General features: G+C 34.9%; 1 protein-coding gene across 4 annotated transcripts in view; it reads left to right on the top strand.

Moving 5' to 3' along the window:
* ITGB3BP (integrin subunit beta 3 binding protein) overlaps window positions 1–22,685 on the top strand; it is an 81,790-nt gene that overhangs the window by 35,756 nt on the left and 23,349 nt on the right. For all 4 annotated transcript variants that reach the window (XM_069478024.1, XM_069478021.1, XM_069478022.1 and 1 more), the window contains 2 exons: window positions 6,622–6,760; window positions 17,633–17,702. In XM_069478024.1, coding sequence (XP_069334125.1) covers window positions 6,694–6,760; window positions 17,633–17,702 — 137 coding nt within the window. In that variant the 5' untranslated portion in view covers window positions 6,622–6,693. The remainder of the gene's footprint in view (window positions 1–6,621; window positions 6,761–17,632; window positions 17,703–22,685) is intronic.

Below are 22,685 nucleotides of genomic sequence, written 5' to 3'. Positions count from 1 at the left end.
CTGCCGGAAGTCAGGCTGGTTCTGTTCCTCTTTGGAGTCATTGTATAGCTTCCATTCTGGTTCCCGGGGCAGGGTGACTGTCATTATGAGAGTCTCTGGGGCGCCAAGCGTGAGGCTCACGGTCCCTTCCAGGTGGAAGGTGATCTGGGCTTCCAGTTTGCTCAGGAGATCTCAACCTTGGAGGGTAATGGGGCAGTCTGGTATGTATAGAAATTCATGTTGTATCTGGTGGCCCCCATCTGGCATATTTGGGATTGGAAGAAGGGTCGAGCTACTTGAGTTCCAGGGGCTCCCACAATGGTGGTTTCCCACTTTGTAAGTGGAGCCACCAGGGTTGTTACCACCGAGTGTTCTGCCCCAGTGTCCACTATGAATGTTATTGGTCAGCCCCCCACTTCCATTATGACCATAGGCCCCCAGGGGCCAAGAGTCAGGAAACCCGGTCAGTCCTATTCTGTGTTGACCCCAGTAAGACTGATGAGGTCCTGGGTCTCTGGCTCCTGCTGGAAGCCTCTGGGCAGATTCCTGTCTGGCGTTGAGTGTTTTCTTTTGTTGGGGCATTCATGCTTCCGTGACCAAACTCCTTACAATAGGAGCACTGGTCAGGCTTCAGGGTCTCTCGTCTCTAGGATCCTCCTTCCCGTGGTGGGCCAGGTCTCTTGGATGGGTCGGGTCTTCCGAGGGCAGCAGCGAAGAGAGCGGCTTTCTGTTTCATTTTCTTGTCATTCTCCCTCTGGGTGGTCCAGTCTCAATTAACATAGACCTTCTGGGCCACTTCCATCAGCTGCGTAATGTTCATTCCGTGATGGTCATTCCCGCAAACCCATCAAGTTTCTGGTGTTTCTGTCTGATGTCAGTATAGGACTGCCCAACAAATGTGGCATTCACCATCCGCTGATTTTCAGCCGCCTCTGGGTCGAAGGGTGTGTAGACTCAGTAGGCCTCACAAAGGCGCTCGTAAAATTCGCTTGGTGATTCCTCTGGCTTCTGGGTGATGAGAGCGACTTTGTTCATGTTGGTTGGTTTTCTGGCTCCCTCCTGGACGCCATGGAGGAGAGCTTCCAAATATCATCCGAGTGCCTCTCATCCTCTCAGGGAGTTGAAATCCCAATCCGGGTTGGTCTCGGGTGTGCTCTCTGTGCCCACTGCTCCATGTCCAAGGTTCCTGCTGGAGTCTGGTCCTGGAGCCACCTCTGGGTCCCAGTTACAATCCAGTACCATTCTTCTGTGTTAAAAAGGGTCAGAAGGAGCTGGCAACAGTCTTCCCAAGTGGGACGGTAGGTCTGAACAATGGATTCCAGGAGGTCAAGGAGGGTCTGAGGTTTTTTGGAGTATGGCGGGGTGTGGTACTTCCAGTTCAGAAGGTCAGTGGTGGAGATGGGCTGGTAGTACAGGACTGGCTGACCTGGCTAAATGGACCCATCATCTGTGACCTGCATCAGACCTCGCACCTCATGCAGGGGCATCTGGAGGGCTGAAGTTGGGGCCTGAGCTGACCGTAGCTGGCGGGTGATAGGAATGTCGGCACCTGTTTGGTCCAGAACTGGTGGCTGGGAGACTGACGGTGGCCGGGTGTCTGGTGGATTCGGGGGTACTTCAGGAGGTGTCACCGTAGGGTTGTAGGGCAGTGGTGGATCCTCTTCAGGAGCTTCCTGATGGAAGGCTTTGGATAGGCTGGAGTCTCTGGTACTCTGGGCCACAAAAATCCTGCTCTGTCCCTTATTAGCACAGAACCGGACCCAAGGGGGCATGGTCTGAGCAATCTCTAACCATGAATCTATGTAAGGGAATTGGTCGGGGTGGCCGGGAGTCCCAGTCACGATTCTCCAAATGGCTCACATGGTGGGGAGGTCTAAGGTTCCTGTTGCAGGCCAGTTGACCCCAAATGTGGGCCATTCGTGTTCACAGAGGGCCCTAAGTCTCCTGGGACTCAGTGTGACACCGTAATCTCCTGTGAAACCCTTCTTAAAGTTCTTTAACATGCATTTAAGGACTGTAGGCTTAGATTCTATGCTACCCATCCTAGATCCTTGAATGTTGTTGCAGCTTAACAGACAAAGGGGGGGAGGTTCTCTCATATGTCCACCTGGCTGCGTCTGTTGTGGGAACTTAGACATGTTTTGGTGAAGATGTGCCCGTATAACCCCCGGGCCTGGTCGCTCCCTTTAGGGGAGTGAATCACTGTTTTGCCATGCAATGCCGCCACAGAATTGCAGGTGAGGACCCACTCAGATTCCGTAGCTGTACTCCGTGAGACCCCTCTGAGCCTGGCGGCAAATAAACTTTGATTCTCCGACTCTCTGTTTGTCGCTTGGTTTGTCCTCAGAACAACCTGCTGTAAAACTTGCTGTAACAGGAATACTACTCAACAATAAAAAGGAACAGATTACTAACATAAGCAACAATGTAGATGATCTCAAAAACATGTTAAGCAAAAGAAGCCAAGCGCAAGAGTTATGTACTTTATATGAAGTTCAAGCATAGTCAAAATTGTGTATGGTTCTAGTAATTAGCAAGTGGTCGCCTCTGGGCTGGGGAGTGGGAATTGACTGGAAGGGGATACAAGAGACCCTCTGAGATGATCAAAATATATATCTTGGGTAGTTGTTGTTTCAGTGTATACAATTGTCAGAACTCCTTAAGCTGAATAAAATCTGTGCATTTTATTGTATATAAATCATACTATAGTGAACAAAAAAATCTAGGGTGGAATTCATCTCGTCTTCTGAAAAATACAAGGTTATATGAATGGGAAGCAGCCATGATGGGAAACAGCCATGAAAATATTTCATTAAAAACTTCTTGATGCTCCCGAGCCCACTAAAAACAAAACAAAACAAAAAAATCTTGAGAGTTACAGTGCAAGAGAGTAACAGTACGGTAATGATATCTTTATTATTAAAATTAATATTTTAATATCTTAAAATTGTGAAAAATAATGAGCACAAATAGAATAACCAGTGCATCAACTTTCTTAGCCAATATTTTATTTTTCTTGCTAAATTTTTTTATCAAGGTGAAATTTACATATCATTAAATCTTGAGTATACAGTTCAATGAGCTGTATAGCCCTGTGTATCAAACACTTAATCAAGAAATAGAGCATTTCCATTATCACAGATCTAATGTATTGGTCATATTCTTTCCCTGCTATCTCTGTAAGATCACTGAGATAAGTGCAAAATGCCATCGTTCTCCATAGCTACCATAAAAACAGCAAGACTCCAACATTTTTAGGGCCCTTAAGGATGGTAATTGTGTCAGCTGATAGGAACTTAGTTGATATTTAGCAGTCTTCTAAGAATCCTAGGCCCAAATTGTGAAAAGTCTCTGAGGGCAGCTAGTATTTAGAGTTTTCTAATGTAAATTCCATAATTAGTACTAGTAGTACATAATAATTGTATCTTAGGTGGGATATTCCAATAACCTAACTAACCAGTATAAGTTTATAAAGAATTATCTCCCTTTGGCTGCCCTTTTGTTTCGGGTTGGCTGAATACCTATGATAATCTGTTTTAAATATTTCAGCATAGACTAGTCGTTTATAATAATAATAGCAGATCCTTTATATCCCATATTTCATCCTAAAAGAACCCTTAGTTAGTACTTTTTAGACTGTTTATAACAGGTAAAAAATCAATAAAATCGCAGGCACCTTTTTGGTAGAATATGCTTTAAGCAAGGTGAAAAAGCAAGCTACAATTTGTGAGAGATATGGAAGGAGAATGTCATATCTATTTGAAATTATAGAAAGAACATTGATTTTTTTTTTTTAGGCAGAAAATCAATGCCCAAATTTTAGTTTTGCTACTGTACAAGGTTTGACCTCCTTATAAAAAATACAGTGGCATTTAGACTGATTATAGAATCTTAGAACATGGCATTTTTTTTGTTTGTTTAGTAGCCATGTTAAATATCTCTGAGTCAGTAAATATTAAAAGAAGTTGTAAATTATTAAAGAAGTGGTTGTGACATCTATTTTTTTTTAACATTTTGTTTACATCCTGAATCCTTTCTTTTTTCTAGCTGAATCTATTCCTCTCTTCTCGGTTTTTTTTCCTCTGTTTTTCTAAAGAGTCTGCTAGGTAGCGCTCATCCTTGCTGATTAGAAAGAGTGCTGACTTCTCAATTAGTAGCTCGGTCTTCTCTCAAATCCCATTCTTCTTAATTCTTCCTGTTGTGGGAGATTCATAAGTAGGCTAAGACCTTCAAAGTTTGGGTTATGGCAGAATGGAAATTCTTAGATGGATTCTAGGATCACTTTTAATCTTCAAAGATTGAAAGTTAGAAGACCTTGAAAGTAAAATCTTGAGGAAAAGAAAACTTAGGGAAGTAAGGCTATGCCTTTGTATGTACCAGTAGGGCAAATATATAGAAATATATTATTTACTGAAGAATATTTAATGGAATAATACAGAAAGGTAACTTTTCAGTTTTCCTTCTATGTATAGTAGTTGTAGACAGACATTTTCCTTTTAACCTACATAAATGACCAAAAAAAAGGAGAGAAGCCTCAGTATTTTTAAAGGGAAGCCAAATATGTACACACACACACACACACACACACACACACGGTTATTTTCTGAAAGCTGGAACATTGTTTTCAAGGAGAAATGTATGATCTACAATTGCAATGTTTAGACATTTGGCAATTGTATAAAATAATGTTTTGGAGAAAATAGGAAAACAGATTGACATAAATGTACATTAGGGTAGCAACTTTCATTTCTTGTACATACACAGTGAAATAGTTCTGGGCAATAAATTCTTGGAAAAGTAGAGTAGGGATTGGATAAATGTCGTAGTTTATGACTGAATACATATAAGCAGGTGAAAACTCAAGATGGAGAGGTAATAGTAACCACCTGATAAACAGACTTAAAACCCTTTCACCTTACAAAGAAGATTGCTTTAGAGTTATAACACGATATTATAGTTTGATTTTTTTTAAAGATATTAGTTATGTTTGTGGCTACTTCTGTGGCTACATAAAATAAAGAATGCTTTTTGTACCCCAATACAAAAAAATATTTATCATTTAACTGTAAAAAAAATATTTTTGATGGTATAGATTCTGGAACTAACACCAAGATTATTGAAAAGAGTGACACAGCCACTATTTCTGCCATAGATGTCTTAAAAATAAAGGACAATTGATAATGCAGAATTCTGTAACTATTTCAAGTCAACTACCAAGCTCTAGTTTAGTTGTATAATGTGTTGGCAACATAAGAGCCTTCAGACCTTTCCTTCATCCCCCATATCCATCCTGTGCCGTCTATTCCACTCTAAATTTCAGGTTTTTCATCCCTTTTATTTTTTGTGACAGATTACTGCAGCCCACTTCGATTTCCCCTCTTTTCTGCTAACTTTTGGTAGAATCTACTCCTTGAGGCCAGAATAATTTGTTATATTAAAGACTAGGTCTTGGGGAAGAGAAAAAAGAGAACATTCCAAGCTAAAATCACAGAACGATCTGAGGCCCAAATGTGCATAGTCTAGTGACTGAAACTATAGGTGTCAGTGAATACTGGATGAATGAACTGATGAACAAATGAGTATATCCTGAGTAGAGTGGCATGGCCAAGTTTACTAGACTGTTTCTTTTAAGTCATTCATTCTTTATATATTTTTTAGTTCTCTAGGGTACAAAGATGAAAAAATGATTTTGGGGAGCAAATTTTAATGGGGCAGACAGAAAAGTAAAAAATTATTAAAATATTACCTGCAATAAGAGGTATGTTTGCACAACACCTTTGGGAATACAAAGGAGGAAGCTACAGAGGTGGATTGTGTAGGACAAGCCAAATCTCAAAGGCCTTAAATGCCAAACTCAATTGTTTAGACATTATTTTCATCATTATTAAAGAAAGATACTATGTCAGAGCATTTTGTGAAGGTTTAGAACAGCACTGATCCTTCCTAGGATATCCTTGTGGGTCTTAGTAATAGGCCTCTCTGTTTTTTCCTGTCCTGGCCCCAAAATTATACTTCAGGACCAGCTGAAAATAAAAGTCGGGAAGTGATTGGGAGAGTCAGCCATCTCTAATGTTTGGAAATACCATCTCAGAAGGTAGTAACCCTTTAATGTTAAGATTTCATAAATATCAAATTGAGATACCCTAATTGTTGTAGAGACCTGAACTTTCTACCTAATTTGAAAGAATCGTGTTCACTTTGACAGTGCTAATTGAGTATATTTGAAATCTGAAAAGAAAGAGCAAGGAAATGAGTGTTAGCTTGAATTTTGCTGAGGTCTTTTTTTTTTTTTTTTTTTTTTGAGACAGAGTCTTTCTCTGTCCCCCTGGGTAGAGTGCAGTAGTGTCATCATAGCTCACTGCAACCTCAAACTCCTGGGCTCAAGCAATCCTCCTGCCTCAGCCTCCTGCGTAGCTGGGACTACGCCCCGCTAATTTTTCTATTTTTGGTAGAGACGGGGTTTCACTCTTGCTCAGGCTAGTCTCGAACTTCTGAGCTCAAGCAATCCTCCTGCCTCGGCCTCCTGGAGTGCTAGGATTATAGGCGTGAGCCACCATGCCTAGCCATGAGTTTTTAAAGATGTGTATTTTCAGAGATCTGTAACTAAACATAAGTATTTCTGTCCCAAATTGTTATTTCCAGTCATTTGATTCTTCAAAAATCACAAGGAAGCAAAGTATTATACCTTACTCTCCAACAACTGGAACTTGTCGAATGAGCCCATTTCCTTCTCCCACAAGCTCTGAAGAACAAGAGCACAGAAATGGACCTTCATCAAATGGTTAGTTGAACATTCTTTTCTACTTATTGTAAGATTTTTCTAGTTATTGGTTAAATCAAGATTTTGATTTAATAATATATGAATCTTTTTGCAGCTGATTTTTCTCTTCTCTCAAAGGATTTAACATAGAAAAGGCTAGAATGTAGATATTATTTTGGACATAAATGTAAACTTTCTAGGCACTTATTTTAAAATGCTACTGCAGACTTTGTTCCCTTCTTATCCCATCCATTAAATAGAAATTATGGCTTGACTGCCTTCAGCTACTATCAATTATAATGGCTACAGATATGCCCCTTAACAAGCTATCCATCATGTGCATAAATTAAAGAGAGCATAACTCAGGTACTGCTGCACTACAGTTTAAGAATGATACTTCTAAATGTTATTTTTATCCATGTTGTCCATTTAGTTTTATCCACATTTAGTGTATCTTTAGATAGCTTGCCTTTATTTATTATATTTTATTCCCTTCTTTTTCCTTCCTATTTCAAATGTACTTACAAAAGGTTTGTAGAATTTTCTATAGAGAACAACCTAATTTTAATATGGAATTCTTTATTTTGAAATATTGTTAGCTTTTGACCGTACGTATTTGTTGTTCTCTGGTGGTTTATTGCTAAAATATTTAAAACCACAAATCTCAATTTCATAGGTTACATTTTTTTCTGTTGAGAAAGGTCATGAATCAGTGACATGTCAGTTTCTATGATATAAAATTTAAATAGGCTCAAATTTAATAAAGCGTGTTTTAGATATGTGGTGATTAGCCTAATTCATATTTTACTGTTTAACATTTATTGAGTGCTAAGCATATACTAGAAGCTACACAGAAACAAAGAATTCTGCTCATTTTAACTAATTTGTTATAATGAAACATATAATGAGATCTTAAACTTTTGAATGTCTTTGACTTTACTTTAATCAAATGCTTTTTATCTTAAAGCTATTACTATTAGGTTTGCTTTCACAAAAATGTATAACAGTATATACATTTTCTTCAAGTTCCATACTTCTGTTTTTTATATACCTATCTTTTTTTAAATTAAAATTAATGCCTTAAAGATTACACATCTCTATTCTGAAATGTGAATAGATTTTAAGTTGATATATACTCAATTTCCATTTTGAAATTAAATATGGACTTAAGGGAACATTCCTTTTGCCCATAAAAAGATTGGTCATATGATTTCAGTTGACATTTAAGTGGATAATTATCACAGATTATAGTCCTAAGTAAGCTCTTTTTAAAAAAGTCAGATAGCAAGGGTTTCTGAGGTGCTGGCAATATTCTATTTTTTGACCTACACGACTCAGTCTAGTTATTCATTGGACTGTAACATATATGTTTTATATACTCTGTAATATGTATATCTCACATATAGAAGTCTCAAAACAGGAGAATTTTGCCTGCGATCCTCAGATTATATCATTTGTAATCATTACATTGTTCGTCCTAATGTCATCTTTTTTTTTTTGTTTTGAGACAGTCTCGCTTTGTTGCCTGGGCTAGAGTGAGTGCCGTGGTGTCAGCCTAGCTCACAGCAACCTCAAACTCCTGGGCTTAAGCAATCCTACTGCCTCAGCCTCCCGAGTAGCTGGGACTACAGGCATGCGCCACCATGCCCAGCTAATTTTTTCTATCTATACTTTTAGTTGGCCAGATAATTTTTTTCTATTTTTAGTAGAGACAGGGTCTCGCTCTTGCTCAGTCTGGTCTCGAACTCCTGACCTCAAGCAATCCGCCCGCCTCGGCCTCCCAGAGTGCTAGGATTACAGGCGTGAGCCACCGTGCCCAGCCCCTAATGTCATCTTGTACATGTTTTAAAAATGAGAAAGCCTGACTCTTATGAAGTAACTTAAATTCCAAATAAATGAGAAAATGCAACTGATGAAGTTAAGTTCCAAATGAGGTCATAACCTCTGTTAACAACTCCCACTTTTAAAATATTCTACAAAACATAATGTAAAATTTAAATAACATATTCAAGGACATTTTAGGTGCTATTCACTTTCCTTCACATTTAGGATAAAATCCAAAATGCTTAACACGATTTTTTAGGCCATACATCCATCTAATACCTGACCACCTCCTTTGCCTTATTTTGTACTACTCTTCTTTTACATTACTTTAGCTGGCTTACTTTCTTGCTGTTTGTCATCATGCTTAGCCCTTTCCTGCCACAGAGTCATTGCACTTGCAGTTTTCTCCACATGGAATATTCGAATTCAGATATTTACATGTGGTTTCTCTGTATATTTGAACCATGTACTAGGTGAACAGAGACTTAACATTAGATTTAAATCCATCTGTAGTTAAAAAAGGAAGAAAAAATTGGTTCTATGTCTTCCTTCCACTTAGATTCCATATTGGCCAAACATGGGATGATTTGTTTCAACTCTTCGGTTTATATGTTTAAGAGATACAGTCATGTGCCGCATAACGTTTCAGTCAATGATGGACTGCATATACCACAGTGGTCCCATACAATTATAACGGAGCTGAAAAATTCCTATTGCCTAGTGACATTATAGCTGTTGTAACCTTGTAGTGCAACATATTATGTGTTTGTGGTGATGCTGGTTTATACAAACCTACTGTACTGCCAGTCATATAAAAGTATAGCACATATAATTATGTAGAGTACATGCTAACAGTCATGTACTGCATAATGACATTTTAGTCAACGACAGACCACAAATATGACAGCGGTCTCATAAGAGTATAATACCATATTTTTACTGTACCTTTTCTGTGTTTAAATATGTTTAGATACACAAATACTTAGTATTATGTTACAGTTGCCTACAATATTCAGTTCAATAACAGGATGTACAGGTTTGTAGCCTCGGTATATAGTAGGCCTAGGAGCAATAGGCCATACTATATAGCCTAGGTGTGTAGCAGGCGATACCATTTAGATTTGCCTAAGTACACTTTATGATATTCGCATGATGAAATCAGCTAATGATGCATTTCTCAGAAAGTATCCCCGTAGTTAAGTTATATAACTATATGTGTACATGTGTATGATATATATCATTTATATGTTATATTTATGTATGTGTATATATTATTACTGCCCTCCCCCAACTCTTATCAAATTTCTCTAAACTATTATACGTGACCCTTGAACAACATGGGTTTAAACTGCACAGATTCACTTATACATGGATTTTTTTCAATAAATATATTGGAAAATTTGGGGAGATTTGCAACAGTTAACAACCTTGAAGACAAACTTCATAGCCTAAAAATATAGGAAAAATTAAGAAAAAGTTAGGTCCATGTCATGAATGCATAAAATATGTGTAGATACTAGTCTATTTTATTATTTACTACCATCAAATATATACAGATATAAAACCAATGCACACATACACTTAGACCATACAATACACCATTCGCAGTTGAGAGAAATGTAAATAAATGTTAATATGTAGTTTTACATCCTAACTGCATAAAATTAATGAGTACATACTATACTACTGTAACGATTTCATAGTCACCTCCTGTTGCTATTGCAGTGAGCTCAAGTGTTCTGAGTATCTGCTGAAAACACCATGTGACACTAATCTTCACATAAACAGTTTGTCTCTCCAGTAAATCCTGTATGGCAATGAAAGTGATCGCTGGTAGTTCTCGTGTATTTTTCATCGTGTTTAGTGCAATACCATAAACTTTGAATAACACTATGGGACCCATACAAAGTGCCACTAGTGATGCTAGAAGTGTTCCCAAGAAGCAGACAAAAAGTCAGGGCAGTACAAGAAAAAGTCAAATTGCTTAATATGTACTATAGATTAAAGTTTTCAGCTGCTGCTGCCTACCATTTCCAACAATTCATCTTATAAACATACAACATAAACTTGTGGTATTAATAAATATAGCACTGTACTGCAAAAGTGTATTTTCTCTTCCTTATGATTTTCTTAATAACATTTTCTTTTCTCCAGCTTACTTTGTTGTAAAAATACAGTATATAATACATATACAAAATGTGTGTTAATTGACTGTTATCAGTAAAGCTTCTGGTCAACAGTAGGCTATTTGTAAAGTTTTGCGGGAGTCAAAAGTTATACTTGGATTTTTGACTGCATGGGGAGTCAGTACCCCTAACCCCTGTGTTCTTCAAGGGTCAACTGTATGCATTTTAGAAAAAAGGAAGAATGGCAAATTTTTCCACTTTACTCCCAAGAACACTTCAGACTTGTTCTTTAAAAATGAGGGTAGAAGGATAAACAACAAATTTGCATAATCAAAGAAAGTACTTGTTAATTGGATGGCAGGTCTGCGGAAATCACCCAGACTTGTAGCAACATAACAACACAGAGAAATAAAGAAGAGGAGATTGTGATGAAACAGTAAAGAGAAATTATGGGCAGAATAAGAAGCTACGGCATCTGCCAAAATAGGAGTTCCATAAAGAAGAAATAGAATGGGGCAGAGGAAATATTCTAAGATACAGGGACTATCAATTTTTCATAATTAAGGAAAGATAAGAATTTCCAAATTAAAGTAGCACACTTAGCTTGTACAAGATAAATTAAAACAAATCTACACATAGCCAAATCATGGTTAAACTGCAGAACATCAAAGACAAAGAAAATTTTAAAAGCAACCAGAAAAAAGACATTACCTACAAGCGAATGACAGACTGATAGAATAATACTTCTCATCAATATCAACAGACTCCAATAGAAAATGGAATAATAATACCAACTAAGAATCACAGTTGAATTTTTATTTAGGAGGTGAATATATAATAAAGATATTTTCAGAGAAAATCTCAGAGAGTTTGCTATTTATACATTCTCACTAAAATAGCTACTAAAGAATGTATTTCTGTAAGAAGCAAATTGAACCTCAAATAAAGAAGTGGAATACAAAGAGCAATGGTGAAAAAATAGATTAGCAAATAGGTTGGTAAATCTAATTATAAATATAATTACAAAAATCTAATTACAAATTTTGCTGACTATAAAGGAAAAGTCAAACAATTTGAGAGGGATTTAAAACAAATAATAGATCACACGAGCATGGAAGATAGGGAGAGAACAGATAAGAGGAGTTAAGTGTTTTAAGGTCCTTGTGTTTTCAGGCAGATAATGGGATATCTATCAATTGACTTTTTAATTGTGTTTTTTGTTTTCTTGCCTGTAAAATGTGGAATATAGTAATGCCTACCTTAGAATTGTGATATTTAATTAATTAATACACAAAAATCACTTAGAACAATGCCTGGCATATAGTATATGTTTGGTACATATTTTAACCATTTTTGTTAATATCATTATTATTTAGACTTTAAGAAAAAACATAAGACAACTGAATCTAAACGGATAGAAAAAGATAACAAAGCAAATATTAGCTTTTTATAAAAGCTAGTAGTTGATATGAGAATATTAATATAGGCCATAGTAGACATTAAAGCAAAAAGCCTTCATTGAAGTTATTTAATAATATCACCCTTTACATAAAAGAAAAAGAAAGATTTGCCACCAGAAAAATAAAAGAATCCTAAGCTATATGTGCATCTAAAACAAAAACTCAAACAAAACATGATAAAATATGACTGGATAACAAGAAGAAACTGACAAGTCCCCAATCATAGTAGGAAATTTTAAACTACTTCATTCAAAAACTGATGAAGCAGTTATATTAGGAAGGATATAGACAATTTGAACACAATTAGCAAGCTTAATCTAATGAGCAGTAGTCAAACAGGTGTAATACCCAACGTATAATAAAGCACACATATAACTTTCACAAAAATATAACCAATTAAGTCACAGAGGAAATCCCACTGTACTAAAAATTGCTATCACACAGATCACATTCTCTGACCAAAATTTCATACAATTAGTAATCAATAATAAAAAGTCAGTCCTCCAAAAATTTTAGCCCATGTGTTTGGAAACCAAGAAATTTGTGAATAATTCATTGATCAGAAAATTTATAATGGAAAATATAAAATATTTAGAATTGAATGATAGTAAAAACATGTCAGCACTTAGAGGAAAAATTTATACCTAAATTATACTAAAGCAGTTCTTAGTGGAAAATTTATACTGTTGTCCCTTGGTATCTGTGGGGATTAGATCAGGACACTACTCAGATTCCAAAATTCACAGATGCTCAAGTCCCTTATATAAAGTGGTGTAGTACTTGCATATAACCTGCACATATCCTCCCATATACTTTAAATCATCTCTAGATTACTTATAAGTAATTATAAGTATTATAATAATACAATGTAAATGCTATGTAAATAGTTGTTATACTATATTGTTTAGGGAATAATGACAAGGAAAAGCCTATGCGTGTTCAATACAGATACAACAATTCTTTCTTTTTGGGGGGAGTATTTTCAATCCATGGTTGGTTGAATCTATGGATTTGGAAACCACAAATGCAGAAGGCCACTATCCTTACAAATGCGTATACAGTCATGTGTCGCTTAACGACAGGGATACATTCTGAGAAATGTGGTGTTAGGCAATTTCATTGTGCAAACATCATAGAGTGTGCTTACAAATAAACATGGATGGTATAGCCTACTACACACCTAAGCTACGTGGTATAGCCTATTACATCTAGGCTACAAACCTGGGCAAGCATGTTATTTTACTGAAAACTGTAACACAATAGTATTTGTTTATCTAAACATGGGACAGGTACAGTAAAAATATGGTATTATAATCTTATGGGACCACTGTAATATATGTAGTTTGTTGACCAAAACACCATTATACTGAGCATGACTGTAATCATAAAGGAAAAATGATTGAAAACTAATGAACTGAGCATTCACCTCAGAAAGACTGAAAAGGAAAAGAGTGAATCCCCAAAAGTAGAGAAGAAATAATAAAGATACGAACAGAAATTATTAAATAGAAAACAGGGCAATAATGAAGAAAAGGAACCAAATCAAAAGCTGGTTCTTTGAAAAATCTAATAGAATGATAGGCCTCTGGCAACACTGATTTTTTTTTTTTTTTCATATGGGAAAAGGAATAAACAATCTGTATGCCAAAAGAACTGGGAAACTACTGCCTCCTTAAATCTATGATGAGCAATTTAAGATACACGAGCCAAATGTTTCTTAATGTGGTCCACAATCTAATTTGGGTTAAATATTTAAAAACCTATATTTTTGTTGTTACTACTCAAATATTACTGTTTTAGCAGATAAAAAGCAATTCTAATTTTCTCCTTGATAGCTTTCTATTCAGTAATACAGGTAATATTTTAAGAATGTTACATTTCTTTCTTTGGGACTTAATAAAAGTATTTTTGTTTTGAATAAAAAAAGAACCATTAACATTGTTATTTTTTGTGAGTTGATCCTCTTAAGAGGTTCTTTACCCTCTACTCTTATTTATTAATATTAATTTGGTTAATTAAAAGAATAGGATCATATCAGGATCTCACTCACTTTTTAGCCTACAGGCCTCAACTTGATCTACAATTAACTCTAAGAAAGTTACTGACCTGTGTGTGACCACCTTAGACAAATCACTTGAACCTCTGTGGGTCAAAGTTTTCTTTAACTCTTAACTTTGGGTTTGAGACCAAAATGATGCCGGTGATCTTTACCAGCTATAACATATATGTATCTAGAAGCAGCATGATACCAGCCTAAATCTATTTGAACTTTAGATTAATCTATCAATAAGCATATCATGGTTAAAAGTACAGTCTTTACAGTCAGATGGCTGGATTTCGATCCTGACTCTGCCGCTCACTAACTTTATGGGCTTGGAGAAGTTATGTAATCATTCTTTGCCTCTGTTTTCTCATCTATAAAATGGAAATAAGAGCAACTATGTCAGTTGTTGTGCAAATTAATTGGTTATCATATGTAACATATTTAAGGCAGTGGCTGGCCCTGATAAAAACCATTTAAGTGTTAGGTATTATCATCATCATCATTGATTGTGCTTCTGAATGTTATGATTTGTTGAAAGATATCTTCATTAGTTAGGGAAAGGGCTCCCTGGAGCCTTACCAGAAAGTTCAAATACAATTCTGAATATAGTCCAGATTCAGTGATGTTATAATACATTTAAAACTAATGTTTTGTGAAACCACTTAAACTGAGTCAAGTACACATCTGTTACCTTATAACCTTGCAAGAAAAATGCCATATAGATTCCATAGTCCTTTAGTACGATATATGTTAATTGTGTTTACTTTTTAAAATATAATGGAATGAAATAAAGGAAAGCAATTATTAAGTAACTGGAAAAATCTTTTAATGATATGTTATGCTACTCAACAGTCTTTGATAACTGATCCAAGTGTTATTCTTAGAACTATTAAAACGCCTCATAGTTAATAATTGAAAAGTACTTAAAAACTTAAGTCTTTCCATGAGAAGATTGAGATTAATGCTATTGATCCACATTTTATAGAGTGAGATATTTGACTAGTTTTTACAATAATAAAAATATTTAGAAAGGCATTGAACACCTGGTAAAAATTCAAATAAAGCATTGTCTACTATTTCTCACCTAACATTACTAACTGCTGGTACTGAAATATGAAAATGAATTACAAGTTAAAGGAACAAAGTAATTTTAATACCTAATTTTGGAGCTTCATTGAATGTAGACACATAGTACAAAATTCAGGACATTAGTATTGCCCTTTAGGCAAAGATTTTCTGAAATGAAGGTTTAATGTATAACTTGGATTTTTCATTTGTGGTTTTCTACAAAACATAATTTTCAGCTTGCTTGATTTTTTTTTTCTTAAGAGAGATTTTAATAGATTTATTTCTCCAAAATCCTCCAAAATCAAAAATAAAATATTTTTTTTTTTTTTAGGGTAAAGAGTATTTAATTGAAGCATATCAAAACCTCTTCTTCAATTCCTGGGTACATCCTGAGCATAAAATAATATCCCTATCTGTTTTCTCAGAACTCTCAGAACTTTTCAGAACTGTGTAACCCACACGTTATTTTTTTTTTTTTTTAAATAAAATATTGTTACTTTTTTCCCCTTACATCTTTTATTAAATTAACTTTTAACCATATTATTCTTTTTGGAATTTAGGGATACAGACTTGTCAATTAATGAAACATTAATAAACGAGAGTAATAGTGCTTTAGCAAAATGTCTAAATCATAAGTTTTTCTCTTTTCGCCATTAGAGAATATTTTAATATAACTATTTAATTATGATAGGATGGGGGGGGGAAGAAGGCATAAGATCCAAAATAACAGTGAAGAAAATTATTATTAATCAATTTCTAAACCAATTTATTCAATGAAATTGTAAGTACTAGAGATTAGAAATTATAATTTAAATAAGCTTTTTCCCAAGTAATAGGAATAAGTGAGAATAATGGAATATAAATTAAACAAAGGGAAAAAATGTAAACTAGCATTGAAAACTCGTTCTAGGCAATATTATATGTATATTTTGTTTCATCTGGAAATACTGGATCCTCTGTAGTATTACCTAGAGCTATACTATTCAGTACATGTGGATATTGAACATTTGGAATGTGGCTAGTCTGAACTGAGATACATTGTAAGTATAAAGTCTATACCAGATTTCAAAAACTTAGTGTGAAAAAAAGAATATAAATTATCTCATTAATTTTTTTGTCCTTTTTTCTACCTGCCTGGCTGAGTGACTTTAAATCGTTATTAATTTTATATTGATTACATTTTAAAAGTATATATTTTAGATATATTGAGTTAAATAAGATATAAATAAACAAGATGATGGTCAAAGGATAAAACATTTCAGGTAGGAGGAATAAGTTCAGGAGACCTATTGTATAATATCGTGACTATAGTAAATAACAATGTGTTATATACTTGAAAATTGCTAAGAGAGTAAATTTTAAGTGTTCTCACCACAAAAAAAGAAAATGAGGAAATGGTAAGTATGTGAAGTAATGAATATGTTAATCAGCTTGATTTGGCCATTTTACTATGTATACATATATTAAAGCACTACACTACAAATATAATTTTCATTTGCCAATATAAAAAATAAAGAGCCAGATATTTTTATCCCTAAAATTAAATTTATTTGACTGTGATATCACTAAGAACTTTACTGTTTTCTAGATATTAGTATCATCAATCCCTTATTGTTAACTTGAGGAAAAAAATAGGGGTGAAATAATGCAAACTGGAAGCCTTAATATGATATCTTTGATTAAAATATTTGATGAAAGTATCATTTATTTAGTAAAGTTTACTAGTGGATTTTAACCTAATTATAGTATCAAATTGGATTTCTCTAGTTTTCTTAATATACCACGCCCCAGTGGAAATTTCACTCAAAAGATTATGTCTTCTATATAATATCTTAATGAATAAAAAAAAGGAGAATGGGAAATGAGAAAAACAAAATAGGATACTTTTTCTTTTCCTACCATTCTTTCATTTGTCCACCTTTTATTTTCTATTTAAAATTTGGCAGTCTGCTTGGGTGTGATGACACATGCATGTAGTCCCAGCTACTCAGGAGGCTGAGGCGGGAGGATCACTTGAGCCCAGAAGTTCTATGCTGTAAGGCACTATGCCAATTGGATGTCTGCACTAAGTTCCACATCAATATGGTGACTTCCAGGAGCTGGGATCTCCATCCAGGTTGCCTGAGGGAAAAATGAACCCGCCCATTTCTGAAACGGAGTTATTGGTAGCGGGATTGGCCTGTGAATAGCCAGGGCACTTCATAGCATAGCAAGCATAGGGAGACCCCCCTGACCCTCCCCCCTCCCCCAACTCCCCCCCCCCCCCCGCACAAAATATATATGTACATGTATAAAGTTTGGCAGTCTGAATTCTATTCAAATTTAATGATTTCTCCCTTTATGTCCTCTTCTTTATTATACACACATATAGGAAAGACAAAAAAATTGAATCCTCTCAGTTTAACTGAAAGAAAGGAATCTACAGTGGAAGACAATGATGAGTAAGTTTGTTTTTGAAACTATATACATGTGTCTTACAGGAAGAGGTTCACATTTGTTAATATGATAACTTAAAAGAAATCATTTATAGAAATTAATAGTTTATTCCTGAGCTGAAATACTCTTTCTTAAAGAAATAAATTACCTTAGTTGTGATGTGTTTTTTGGTACTCATGTAATGGTGATATATGATGCTTAATTTTAATACTCATTGAGCTCAGTTCTCCCAGCCTATGTATGCATAATAGACGAGCTTAGGGTAAAACTGAGGAAAACACTCATTTCAGATTTCCATGGATAGAAAAGTAATACGTTGTCTGGGAACATGATGTCTAACAAATAGGTGATCCAAGATGGAGCTGGGAACACAGTGAAGCCAGCAGAGTAGGAGATGTAGAGAAACCAGAAGGCCTACATGCCAGCAACCAATTAGAGATATCAAAAAGGAGGCACCTACTTCTAGGATGTCTCATGCGTCTTTAGTACTGTAGAGTCACTGTAGATTTGGTGTTTGGTCCTACACTATAGAAATTTAGAAACTCACATATAAGGTGTAGCAGCATGAAGAATTCAGCAGTGCTAATCAGTCTCAGGAGACACATATATACTAGGAATGCCATTTTATTATGAGAACTTTATTAATAGAACATCTGATATCAGTAATTTTCTCAGGGCACCCTCTTCTGAAAGTCAGTCTTTTCAAATTAAAAAAAGTTCTTTAAGGATATTCAGTAATCTAAGATTTAGAATTAAGGGAGTAAGATGTTTTGAAGAACATTTTCATTTAACAGGGTTAGCTGTATTATCCCTTTCTGCACAAGAGAGGCATTTCTGCCTAAATAACTGATATCTTCCATAAAAAATGGCACTGTCACTTGGCTATCAGTATGGGGAAAATCGTATTTGGACCCTTACCTCATATCACACACAAAAATCAATCCCATGTGGATTATAGGTCTAAATGTGAAAGGTGAAAGAATAAAACCTTTAGAGGGAAATATAGGACAGCTTTTCATGACCTTGGAGTAAAGTACCAGTACCAACCATAAAAGAGAAAAATCGATAAATTGGACTGTTTTAAAACATTTCATAAAAAGAAACTTTTTAGAGTGTGAAAATACAGCCCACAGAGTGTGAAAAAATATTTACATGACAATCCAGTGCAATAATGGATAAAAAACTTGAATTGACACTTCTCAAGAGAAGATATTCATGTAAACTAGCGCTCAACTAGGAAATGTCATCAGGAAAATCCAAATGAAAACCTCATGAACTACCACTACATCCTCACTAGAATGGCAAAAATAGAAAAGAAGGAAAATACTGGGTAGATTTCCAACCCCCAGGGTGAGGATGCGGAATAACTGGAACTCTCATAATCTGCTGGTGGGAGTATAAAAACCACTTTGGAAAACTGTTTGGCAACATCTACACCTGGATATAGGCATACCCTATGGCCCAGAAATTCTACTCCAAGGTATATTCTCAACAGAAATGTATACATATATTCACTGGAAGACAAATGCCATAATGCACATTGCAGCCTAATTCATAGTAGCCTCAAATTTGAAAATACCCAGATGTCCATCAACAGTTGAATAGATAAACAAATTGTTATGTTTATCTAATGGACTACGGGGACAGTGATCTACAACTAAAAACAACAATGTGGCTGAATATCACAAACATAATGTTGAGTAGAAAAAAACTACATATAAAAGATTACATATTGTATAATTCCACTTGCATAAAGCACAAAAATAAAACTAATCAATACTGTTAAGTTAGGATAACTAAAATGTTCTTAGTTTCTGGAGTGCTAGTAATGTTCTGTCTCTTGAACTGGGTGCTGATTGCCCAGATATGTATAATTTATGAAAATTGAATGAGCTGTACACTTAATGTGTACTTTATTCCTTTTATTTCTATGCCAGTAAACCACCAAACTGTCCAGTAAATAAAGTCTTGAACAACAGCAATTTCTTCAGTCATGTTATATAATTGATTAAGTAGATTTTAACTTTTGGACTGTATAGTTTGGTGTGGGTTATATTACATTTCCCAAGCTACATTCTGTAGGACACTGGTATCTATCTAGAGATGTTCATAGGTGTTCGTAGCATTAAAACATAATTTTGTAGTCTAATAGATATGAGAAAAAGAGATCTTACTCCCTTAAAAATTTATAAAGCACAGTGAGTAGACATAGGTAATAATAGCTAATAATTATTAGTTCCCATATGCCAAGTGTACATTATCACTTTTAATCCTCTCAACAACCCAATAAGGTAGATAATGTTACCACCCTTACACAGGTAAAGAAACGGAAATTTAGAGAAGTAAAATAACAGCTTAAGTTTACAAAGCTTCACATCTGGCAGCCTTCCTTTAATCATTGTGCTAGAGTGACTGATAACTATGGTTTACTGTCTTATTTTGTCTGCCCAGCATCTCTTCCTGCTGGAATTAGCATCTTTTAAATCACTCCTTACTCTGTTCTGATAATGTGACTCTTTACTGCAAGACTACCAAATTCTTACATAACCCCACTCTCTGGACAGTTGATTGGTCCAGGGGTAGGCACCTGACCTAAATGCAGTCACAAAGCCCAGTTAGTTCTAAAGGATTTATAAAATTGAAAGTACAAAACGAGAATACTTCTCAGATGGAGATCTTCAAGCAGACCTGTTAACTGGAGCCATGTTCTTCACCATGTAGATAAACAGATTTGCAATAGGAGAGAAAGGAGCCACAACCAGAGAGAAGAGGGATATGAAACAGAGTCCTTTTTGTCTTCTGGTTTCTTCCTCCTGTTCATTCGGAAGCCTTGCTGAATCTCAGCCTTCCTTCAATTATGGGAGATATACTACTATTCCTCCAATAAATTCCCCCTTTTTGTCTTAAAAGATAAATAAGTCTACCTTTAGTTTTTTTACTGATAAAAGAAGTTTAATACAGTACATTAGGTTATTTCAGGGTTTCTCAACCTCAGTACTGTTGACTTGTGGGCTGGGTAATTCTTTGTGGTAGAGGCTATTCTATATATTATAGGATGTTTAACAGCATCTCTGGCCTCTACCCATTAGATACCAGTAGCATCCTCCCTTTGCCCAACTCTTGGCACAATCAAAATGTCTCCAGACAGTGCCAGATATTTCCTATAGGGCCAAATTGCCCCAAGTTCAAAACCACTAGCTTACCTAAGTTCTTGAGAAATTTTGAAATAAATAAACCTATTCAACTTGATTTAACCCAGTAATTTCCCATAGATATTTGACTGTGCAAACCCCTTTCCCCTATCCCTATTCATGGAATTATGAGTACTCCATGTAACATAAGTGTGGGGAAAGTTAGATTAATACATACCCTGATACCATCAAGAAGAAATTTATAAATATATCTTAGGGTCAATTACTTATGCTGACACTTGGTCTCATCTCAGGTCTTTGAATGCAGCATAGGAAAAACAGCTCTCAGCTTATGATTCCCGTATCAGGAATAACTAAATTATGAAAAAACAGAAATAAAGTGACTATATATATACATTCATTCAACAAATGCATCTTGTACATTGATGCTAAATATTGTGTCAGATGCTAAGGCTACACAGATGAATAAAATCTGTTTTGTTCCTTGAGGAGCTTACATTACAGTCTCCTGGGAGAATGGGAGATAGGCAAATAAGTTATTAGAACATAGTGTGGTTATATTATGGCCGGTATGACCTATAGATATGTCTAATAGATTTCTACCAAACTAGAAGATAACTGTAATTTAGAAAGTAGGATGCTTTTAAAACATATTCTTAGCCAGTCAGAACAAATAGTCTACTATTTTCTGATATGAGTACTCAGTAAATGTTAATGATGAGAATAAAGTACTACAGAACAAGTTTCTAAATAAATTTACTTTTGAAGGCTAGTGAATAATCAGTCAATATCAATCACAATATTTCTATGTAAGCATATATTGTCTAGCATTAAAATTAAAATTATTTTCAGAATTCTAGAAGGGAAATGAAATATTAAGCTAATTTTTAATCAATTATTAATCTAGTTCCCTTTTCCAAAATTGTTAACATTGTAACAGAAAAGGGGGAGATCAGAACCTGAGTCTCCAGCCAGCATCATGGTTAAAGAAGGATGTGACCATGCCCCAGAATACATTTTCTTTTCAAATGTATTGTAGGTTGTATGTAGGTTTTTATAATCCAAGTAAAAGATTTATTTCTAAAAAAATAAATAAAGGATTCCAGCAAAATGTTTTTCTTTGAAAAGAATTAGTGGTTAATGGATGTATTGTTTTATTTACACGTTTAACTTTCTTAATGCTATTGTAATTTCTGTTACAAGTTTCATTTAAAAGTGAATAGTTGAATCTCATATACTTTCTTTTGCTGTTTTTCTACCCAAAAAATCTCATGCCCTTTTAAAAATTCTTATTTTGATAAAAATGTTAAATGCACTAAAAATACAAATTAAATACAAACATAGTTTTGTTTATTTAAACCAAAATCTTAAGACCCTTAAAAACTGCAAACAAGATTTCCCACTGGTAAAAATGTCTATAAATGTCTTCGCTAAGCTTGGAGAATTTCTTTAAGCTTTAGATTTTTTTAATAATTTCAAATTTATAGAAAATTTGCAAGAATATTAAAAAGAACTCCTAAACCCTTCCTCCAGATTTATAAATTGTTAACATTTTGTTACATGTATTTTCATTCCCTGTGTCACACATGTGCATACACAGATAAACATATGTACTCAAACTTTTTTTCTAATATTTGAGAAATTACAGACATCCCCTTTACCACTAAATCCTTCGGGTGTATTTCCTAAGAAGAATATTCTTTTATTTAACGAGAGTACAAACAATGAAATCAGGAAATTTAACATTGATACAATTACTGTTACCAATAGATAGTCCATATTCAAATTTTCCAAGTAATGTTCTTTATTGCAGTTTTTCCCTTGATCCAGGATTCA

Source organism: Eulemur rufifrons, chromosome 8 (genome assembly GCF_041146395.1).
Source record: "Eulemur rufifrons isolate Redbay chromosome 8, OSU_ERuf_1, whole genome shotgun sequence".
Taxonomy (NCBI): Eukaryota; Metazoa; Chordata; class Mammalia; order Primates; family Lemuridae; genus Eulemur; species Eulemur rufifrons.
This window is presented reverse-complemented; position numbering and strand designations above follow the sequence as displayed.